The 9,498-nt window shown below is 29.6% G+C and overlaps 2 protein-coding genes across 2 annotated transcripts; one reads left to right on the top strand and one right to left on the bottom strand.

Moving 5' to 3' along the window:
* The first annotated feature begins 1,913 nt into the window (after positions 1–1,913).
* LOC129921408 (deoxyribose-phosphate aldolase) lies at positions 1,914–3,225 on the top strand. Its single transcript, XM_056003216.1, has 3 exons — positions 1,914–2,046; positions 2,112–2,692; positions 2,749–3,225. Exons 1-3 carry the CDS (start codon positions 2,019–2,021, stop codon positions 3,100–3,102), a joined length of 963 nt encoding a protein of 320 aa, XP_055859191.1. The 5' UTR covers positions 1,914–2,018; the 3' UTR covers positions 3,103–3,225.
* Positions 3,226–4,791: 1,566 nt separating this feature from the next.
* Positions 4,792–8,796, bottom strand: LOC129906346 (putative ATPase N2B). The gene is made up of 5 exons (XM_055982079.1): positions 8,195–8,796; positions 7,667–8,097; positions 5,653–5,824; positions 5,325–5,591; positions 4,792–5,252 (listed from the first exon to the last, which is right to left on the bottom strand). The coding sequence occupies exons 1-5, from the start codon at positions 8,573–8,575 to the stop codon at positions 5,130–5,132; spliced, it is 1,374 nt and encodes a 457-aa protein (XP_055838054.1). The 5' UTR covers positions 8,576–8,796; the 3' UTR covers positions 4,792–5,129.
* Between the last annotated feature and the right edge of the window lie 702 nt (positions 8,797–9,498).

Below are 9,498 nucleotides of genomic sequence, written 5' to 3' on the forward strand. Positions count from 1 at the left end.
CATAAAAAACATTTATTCGTTATACGTTAGTGCAACAAAATTGAAATTTGCGATCATTTTTTTTAAATTTTCAAATGCATTTTTTTGCGTTGATATTTTTACAACTAACTACTCATTTTTTTATTGTTCGGAAAATAAAAACAAAACTAATACTTACTAGGTACAGTGTAAGTTATTTTTGTTTTATGTTCAAATGAAAAAAGAGTAAAACGTAAAAACATAAAACATAATTTATAAAGTTCGATTTTTAAATTCTGAACAAATCTAAAGAAGTATGACATTCCATTTCTCTATGAAATAAAAAAAAAAAAACATTTTTAAAAGAATAAAAATTATGATTTATTTTTTGTATATTTTATTAGTAATTAAAATTAAACAACACAAAAATTAACTTGTATCGCAGTACAACCTTTTTATTCGATAATGATCATAATGGCAGGAGTATAGTTAGTAAGTAACTCTTAAAAAATTAATAATTTCCATCTAGGGAATCATCAAAATCTGAAAAATTGAAAAATCTCAGATTTCTGCTGCTATATTTAGGTACCATTTTGGACTCAAAAAAATCGAATTGAGATTCAAATTTCTGAATCTAGATTTTTATCAACATTCACGGTGCCGTGAATTAACGCCGAGCAAAACAACGCCGAATTCCAAAATTAAAGAACAATGGCCACAAAATCAATTTGGGACTTATTTCCATCCTATCCAGGGAAAAGTATCCTAAAAAAAAAGATTTTGATTTAAAAAATATGAAATTAAAAAAATTAGTTTTGAAAAAAAGTTCAAAATTTTATTTTGAAAAAATCAATGCATAAAAGACTTGTTTTAAAAAAACGGCTTTAACGATGTATGTATATGTAGATAATTTTTTTTATTTATTTATTTATTTATTCATTTATTCTACGATACAAAATCAACAGATTTGAAAATATAAATTCTAAGTTCTTGAATTACATTTGTGGGTTAAAAATAAGCCAACAACAAATTCTTAAAAACATTTCTGTTTAAACTTATATCTAGATTATAGTAAGCTTCATTAAAAAATCTACAACAAAGGCTTAACGGCTCACGAAATCCATAACATGTTCTATGTGCAACCTCAAATAGTAATGGCCTTTGTCTTAAAGCTCTCGAAGGTGCATATAATAGAAATTAAAGCAAGTACATTTCTGCAGTCTACAAAACTACATAGAATGTCACGAACAAAGTTTAAACCCATTTAAAAAAATCTTGATGTAGTTTAAAAAACTATTTTTATATTTTTATGTTTTTTATACAATAAAACAAATTTTTTTTTTAATGAAATTTTACTTAAAAAGCTTCAATATTTTAAACACCTTTTAGCATAAAAATAAAGTACGTGTGACCCAGTCAATTTTATTCTTTTTTGCAATTATGTATTCAAAAATACATTATACCAAATTTTTTCGAAATTTCCGAATGACCTTTTTTTGAATCTTATGGCGTTTTCAATTGGCAATCTGGAAGCAAAAAAAAAGCAATCTGAATGCGTTCAATTGGGCAATACTGACAGTTCTGATTCTGAAAAAAAAGAAAATTTCTCTTCTGGTTTTAAAAACAGAATCAGAATCACTCACACATTCATAGATTTAAATGTCTGATGCCACAATTGACCAAAAAACAAAAACAAATAAAATTTGGCGCGAATACACATATATATGACACATTTCCAACTCAACCAATACATTTACACTAAACTTCAGATTCTTCGGAATAAAAAAAAAAAACTGTTCAATTGGGATTCCGAATCGAAGAACAATTCCGGATTGCCAATTAAAAACGCCATTATTCAAAATATTTGAAAAACCACATGGTACAAACTTTTTCAATTACCACTGTAATTCCATGATCTAGTTTTATAGTGGTTAAGAACTGTCATTCAATTTCGTTATCACTTTTTTCGTTCTTGTTGTTATGTTCCTAATTTTTGTTATCAATACACACTACCCAATTAATTCATTAATTTTTTAACACAAACGAATTATTTATTAAAAATGAAAGTGAACGAAATTCTTCCTTTTGGTAAGCTATACAAAATCTAATATATGTATTTTAATTTAGAATTTAACATTTGGTTAAATTAACAGACAGTAATCTTCTTGATGTTTCCATAAATCTTCGCCAATTGGAAACTATTGCCAAAGAAATTTCTAGTCGTGGTCAAGTGAGTAGATTAAACGAAGTTATTTGGGCAATTAAAGCTCTTACCCTAACTGACCTTACGACCCTTTCTGGTGACGACACTAAATCAAATGTGTCACGCCTTTGTGTTAGATCAGCATATCCATTACCACTTCATATATTGGACAAACTAGAACCAGCTCTAACAAATAATCTCCATACTGGAGCTGTTTGTGTTTATCCATCTCGAGTAGCTGATGCATATGAAACCTTTACTCAACTTAAGAAAGAGTCGAAAATTCCAATTGCCGCTGTTGCCACTGGTTTTCCAACTGGTCAATATTCTCTTGAAAGTCGTCTGAAAGAGATTGACTTCGCCATAAAATCTGGTGCTGCAGAAATCGATATTGTCATTAATCGACAACTTGCTCTTTGTCAAGAATGGCAAGGTGTCTACGAAGAGATTTGTGCAATGCGAACAGCATGTGGGGATAAAGCTCGATTGAAGACTATTCTGGCTATTGGTGAACTCGGAACTATGGAGAATGTAATCTTAATTTTAACATTTCTACTATACAAAATCTCTTATTGATTTCATTCAAGGTTTACAAAGCCTCTATGGTAGCAATGATGGCTGGAGCTGATTTTATCAAAACTTCAACTGGAAAGGAAGCAGTTAATGCTACTATACCAGTTGGATTGGTGATGATAAATGCCATTCAAGAGTTTCAAAGAAAAACAGGACAAATTGTTGGTTTGAAGCCTGCCGGAGGAGTTCGTACAGTTCGTGAAGCAATTACATGGATGACCTTGGTTAAGGAAACACTCGGAATGAAATGGTTGCAACCAGAGTTGTTCCGTTTTGGAGCATCAGGTCTGCTTGATGATATAGAGAAGGTTGTCCGAAAGGGATTAACTGGAATTGAATTGTCTAATGTACCAGTTGCAGCATACTGAAATTTGCTTTTAAAATACAATGTGTTCAAATTTTCTACTTTTTGTACTTTTTATGTCTTTATTATTTTAATTTGTTAATATTATCTAAATAGAAAAATGCAATACTCTTTGTTTTTATAAAAATTTGTGCATTATTTTGAACTTTGAGAAGCTTTTTCTCAGGAACTAAAGGAACTTTTCAAATAAATGTTTCAAACATATATGTAGCTCTAAATTCAGAGTTTCTTTCTTTTATACAATGATATAAAACGAAACCCTTAATTTTAAAGAACTTAAAACATCCAACCTATAGAGAAGTGGACTTGACCCAATTATTATTCTGAACGCCTCGCATATGATGAAGAAAAAAATATATCGTAGCAATAGCCAATCTCGCGAAAACTCGGCTTTAAACTTTTTAGTTTGCTTATTTTGAGGCAGCTACTTGCACCGGGCTTTAATTTAAAGCATCATTTTAAGTAAGTTCCTTATAAATTAAATTTTTCTTGTTCATAAATGAAAAGTTGTTAGCAATATAGAAAAACACTTGTTAATATAATAAATACTGTATCTATTTATATTGAAATCAATCAAGTAGCTTTTGTTATAATGTAGTAGAACAATATGAATATGAAAATTAGATTAAATTGTTAGCTTGTTAAAGATCATGAAAACAAGTCTTTATTTAACAAGCTAACAATTTAATGTAATTCTCATATTCATTGTTCTACTACATTATAACAAAAGCTACTTGATTGATTTTAATAAAAATAGATACAGTATATATGTATTAACAAGTGTTAATTTATGAATTGAAAATCGGATAGCTCTTCCATCATTGTAGAATAATTTGATAGGTACTTATTGGCAAAATAAAAGAAAATTCAGACAATATTATACATACTTTATACTTTAAGAACGATACTGACCGATTTAAATTAATTACATACTTAATTATTTATTTGTTTATTTACCATTAAAAACGTTAAATATTCGGCCTCATCACCATATTCCATTCGTATCGGAAATTTTCTACGATTCCTGAAAGATTTTTTAATAATTTTTTTTAAATAAAAATTTTCGAGAACGGTTATTTTTTTTTTCTTCAAAACATCTTATGAATACTCCTAAAAATAAATGCACGACTGGTTCATGCATCTCAATGGTGCTCAAAAGCAAAAAAAAAAAAATTGGTATGCTTTCCAAAACGTAGTTCTTAAAATAAATTAATGTAAGACAAGCTAATGAATAAGAACAATTTATCAATCCACACAGATCCAGAAACTTGTTTTGTAAAAATGATAAACAAAAGAAATGAAGCTATGTTTCAAGTGTTTATTTAAAGCTTATTTAATATAATTGGTATTTGGGTCATTTACCTTTATTTCAATGACATTTTTGTTGTAGTTAAAATAAAAATTTAACTTCAGGTTTTGCTTTGTTTTGACAAAGACCTTGCGTAATAAAATTGATTATGTTGATCGTGGCATCAAAAGCATTTGGAATTTGTTCATTGATTAGATTGTTTACATGACCTTACAGAAATATTTTGCAGTTTAGACTCCTCAGTTTTCTGAGACTAAAACAGAAGAATCTAATTCAGTACATGATTTCGTGCAGTTATCGAACTTTATGCAACAAAATCACTGTTCAGTAGTTTAATTGATCAAATCAAAATCCAATTATATTGCTATGGTAGTTTATTTGAAAATTTATAGACTTTATATGCAAACAAAAATTTTAACCATAAATAAAAGATTACAAAAAATAAAAACCAAATAAACTATATAAACAAAAAATATATAATATTGTCAATAACTTAAAGATGATCAGATCATTGTGCATAGTTTTTAGAATATGAAATAAATAAAAATACATCTTTATTGTGTATTTTATAAAGTGTTTGATAAAATCTGTGTTTTTGTAATACAAATTGATAGAGGTAATTCATTAACTAATCACAGCAAAAAACATGATGATGACAACATTTTGGCTTTCGTAGTTGCCAATACTAAATAAGTACATATCCGGCAAGTTGTTGATATCGTCTATCGATGCTTCTCCCATTGTGCCCAATAGTCTTTGGTTTGCATTTCGAATAATCTTGATATTGTTCGATCGAATGCAAATATTTCCTCTTCACCCGTAAATACACTCGTTTTTGAATCATTCTAAAAAAGAAAAAAAAAAGTAAATCATGACCTTTTCCGTGGAAACTACATAATACAAAAATTTTTGCTTACTGAACCATGTTCAATTTTTAAATCATCCATCAAAACACGATGTTCATCTAGCACCTCTGTATTTGGATTGTGTTCTAGGTTAAAAAGGTTATCCAATGGGACATCAGCCGAGATAACAACACGAACTCGATTGTCATAGAGCGTATCGATAAGTGTTATAAAACGTCTTGTCTGTGACTTCAAGAGCAAATGTAGCTGCGGCACATCTCTTATCAGAACTGTGTGAAAAAATTGGGAAATCTGCAGGTAATCACTACCAGCTAGGGGCTAAGTAAGAAATATTTAGTAAGATTTATCTAGGAAATAGTGAGAAGGTGAGATTCCTTACCCTATCACATAGTTCTTCAAAAGTACTATCTAAAACTTGTCCACAAGTTTTAGCAAAAGTCAAATTTCTACCAAAATGTGTAATGGTACGTGGACGAATGATGTCATTCTCCTGACTGCAAAGGATCTTGAATACAGTATCAACTTCAGCATTAGCATCTCCCGCGGATTTTCTAAAATTAAAGAATTTTTAAAAAACACTGCCAAACACGCAACAATTTTCCAGACCGTTGTTTATCATATTTTGCTAAATACAGGGTGCTGATTTTAACATTAGTTTTTTTTTCTAGCAGTTTTAGTTTTTAAATTATTCATAATGTACATGAAAAGGCATATAAATTCATACAATTTTTTTTGTTAAATTTTTTTTCATGTACATTTTTTTTTGTATTTTTATTTTATTTACTGAACCGAAATACATCCAAAATAAATTTTTCAGCAAAATTTAAAAAACTTTAGTAATAAGAAAAACCAAAAAAATTGTATGGCATCACCCCCAAAAATATGAAAAATTAAAATACCTAAAAAAATAAGAACTCCTATTAACGAACCAATGTGATTTTTAGGCTTAGTGAACCCAAAATGCATAAGGTTCGATACAAAATGTTCTGGAAAATGTTAAAATAAGCATAGCTTTAAAACTCGTACGAAATTAACCTCAAAATGTGGAAAACTAAAAAATAAAAAAAAAAAATAGAGCTTTTAGAAATAAATGAATGTGATTTTAATGCTTACTAAATTCTGAACCCAAATACATAAAGGGCCATTTTATTCACTATTGCTTAGCTTGAAGAAAACTATAAAGCTGGGTAACATTTGAGTTGACTTCAAAACTACATTCGAAACGCAAGTTGGAAATTTGTTTTATTCATTACTTTTCCTATTTTTAATTCAAAAGTTGGTCAAATTGCTGTTTCATAAATATCTTTGGGAAATTTGTTACGTTTAATGAAAGCCTTCAATTTCAAATGTAATTTTGAATGTTTTGTCGTTAATAAAGTTTCAGAATTTCTTTTTTTTTTTTATTAATGATTTCAGAGGGTGAAATATTTTTAACGGTTGCATTACGGCCGTTTGAAAACAATATTTTCTTTTATCAGTCCCTATTTGCAATGAAAATAAAATATATGATTCTCGAAAGACAGGAACCAAAAGAAAGCACGAGGCAATATTGTTTTCAATCTTTCATGACACAAAAAATCTTGCGTGTCATCATTTAAACTATTTTAACAATCATGGCCAATTTTCCAAAAGAAGTAATTTATTATGACAATATTAGCTGTGTTGCTTTGGGAACATTTATCTACTTCTTAGTACTTAAATCTACTTTGAACTACTTTTGCTCTAGTGAAAAAGTAGTTCAAAGCAGCTTATAAATGTTCCCAAAGGAACGCAGCTATTATTATCTTCCATATTTTCTAAAATGTTAACACTCGTGATTTTGAATGAATATAAAAAATAAAATATGACATTTACATATTTTCGGCAGTTGAGAAAATCTAAAGTTGATAAACTCTAGATTTGAAAATTAACAGTTGAAAACGTAAACTTTCAGTGATTAAAAACAAATTAAAACTAAAAATCCTCAAGTAAAGTTCAACTTTTAGTGAATAAAATCGCCCTAATAGCCTGTTTTCACTAGAGCCTGAATGAGATAATTTCGCAAATGAGGTCAGTTTAGATTTCAAATTCAACTTTTTTTTCTATAGAACTTGACATTCGAAATAAGATAATTTTCGTAATTAATCTCATTTGTGCTCTAGTGAAAACACGCTATAAGTTTAATATAAATTTTTCTAGAAAATTTAAATAAACGCTCAATATAAGAAAAACTTAAAAATTAGTATGAACAATTCCCTCAAATGTGAATACTAAAATATTTCAAAAATTAAAGCTGCTAGAAAGAAAGCAATATTATGATTTTTGAGCTTACTGAACCCAAATCCATAAAATTTGATATAAATATTTCTGGAATATTCAAAAAAGTTTTAAAACTGTTGTGCCAATCAACTTACACATAATAGTGACCATCACTCTTTTGACTCATTCTCCTATAATCAATTCCACTGTCCAGTCGAATTACATCACACTTTTCCTTTAGCAGCCCAATGAAAGGTACAAAGTTGCTTCTCTGAAGACCATTTTTGTACAAATCATCAGGCTGACGATTACTCGTCGCCACCACAATGACTCCATCCTCAAACAAATGGGTAAATAATCGCTTCAAAATCATAGCATCAGCGATATCAGTGACTTGAAACTCATCGAAACAAATCAACCAAGACTCGGCAGCTATCATATCGGCTACCGGTCTTGTCGGATCGAAAGAAGTTGGCTTCCTTGTATTAAAAGCTCGATCGATATTCAGTTTCTCTTTGACCTCATGAATTCTAGAATGAACATTATTCATAAATGAATTGAAATGGACACGTTTCTTTTTCTCCACCTGCAATAGAATAGAAAAGTAAACAAAAGAAAAACTTGCCAACGTCAGTAAAAAAACAAAAAAATCAAATTGGGGAATTCTCTTCTAACAAACTCACAGTATTACAACAATCAAAGAACATATCCATCAATGTGGTCTTTCCGCCACCAACGCTTCCGTAAATATACAAGCCATTGGGTGTATTTTTAGCAACGGCCTTGGACTTGGCCGTTGAAAAGAAATCACGAAATCTACTACCTCGACTGGGGGGAGTTGGCTTATAAGTTTGCACTTGGTGGTAGAGTTTTTCGAGTGCTTCGGCAGCTTTAGTTTGATGTTCATCTGCCAGGAGGTCACCTTTTTCGATTCGTGATTTCAAAGCTGACAAAGGGGTTATGACAGACGACGATGAGGAGGAATATAATCGACCTCCCAAAGAATTTAGGAAGATTTTATCGATAATTACTATCGAACGATTACATAGTCTTACACTAAACATATTTTAGTTTAAAACTACAAGAACACACAGTGGTGAATAATTTTATTTGATATTTTCGTTAAAAATTCGTTATTTTTAACTAAAAAAAATTAAAAAACAAAAATTTATTGTCAACTTATCTCTGAAGACATATTACATAAATCAAAACAAATAGTGGGCCACAGTCGAGGTGGTCGTGAAATTTTTCGTCCCGAATGTATTTCAACAAGAACTGAAATAAAATAAACGTCAAGTCAAATAGATTTGTTACGTCATCATGTGGATTGTGGTAGGTATTTGAAACAGCTGATAAGATGAAGTAATGAGTTGAAAATGTTGGACAATAGATGGCGTGAATATGTAAACGTTACTTTTTGAATTAATTAACGGTTGCCGTTGCTGTATATAGTTAGGTTTTCAACGGCATATACGGCAACTCAATTCTAGGATGACGATATGTTCCAATTAAACGTACAGTTTGAGTAAGTCTTGATTTTTCAATCGCCAGTTAGACTATCAGAAGCATAAATGGGGCTATGAGAACAATAGTGGCGTAAACCATAAAAATCCGTTTTGAGGTACGAAAGATTTAAGATGCAGGGTTTTTTAAAACAACACTTTTTTGAGTGCCATCTAGTTTTGAGTGTAGCTAACTGTATAAATCTATTTTTGTATTAAAATAGATATATTTAAGAGACCCATTATTATGAAAAAATTCATTTGTGAAAAAAAGTGGGTTAGTACAGGTAAAATATGCATTAAAAACAAAAGTTTGCTTTTGGTATAAGAACAAAGGATAAAAAAGTCTATCGGCCCTATTCTGCTATTCGGTTCACGTGAAAGTCTAAAATAAGAAGACTTTAAATGGGGTATAAAATTAAATTTAAGCAATTTTTTTTCTTTAGAATTGCTAAAACAGACGGACATAACGCTTTGATTTCAAA

Source organism: Episyrphus balteatus, chromosome 1, assembly GCF_945859705.1.
Source record: "Episyrphus balteatus chromosome 1, idEpiBalt1.1, whole genome shotgun sequence".
In the NCBI taxonomy this organism is placed as follows: Eukaryota; Metazoa; Arthropoda; class Insecta; order Diptera; family Syrphidae; genus Episyrphus; species Episyrphus balteatus.

Coding starts and splice junctions, on each gene's coding strand:
- LOC129906346 (XM_055982079.1), bottom strand. CDS start 8,575: ATGTTTAGTGTAAGACTATGTAATCGTTCGATAGTAATTATCGATAAA. Junction 8,098..8,194: donor TCTTTGATTGTTGTAATACT/GTGAGTTTGTTA, acceptor ATTCTATTGCAG/GTGGAGAAAAAGAAACGTGT. Junction 5,825..7,666: donor AGTGATGGTCACTATTATGT/GTAAGTTGATTG, acceptor CTTTAATTTTAG/AAAATCCGCGGGAGATGCTA.
- LOC129921408 (XM_056003216.1), top strand. CDS start 2,019: ATGAAAGTGAACGAAATTCTTCCTTTTG. Junction 2,047..2,111: donor GAACGAAATTCTTCCTTTTG/GTAAGCTATACA, acceptor TTAAATTAACAG/ACAGTAATCTTCTTGATGTT. Junction 2,693..2,748: donor AACTCGGAACTATGGAGAAT/GTAATCTTAATT, acceptor ATTTCATTCAAG/GTTTACAAAGCCTCTATGGT.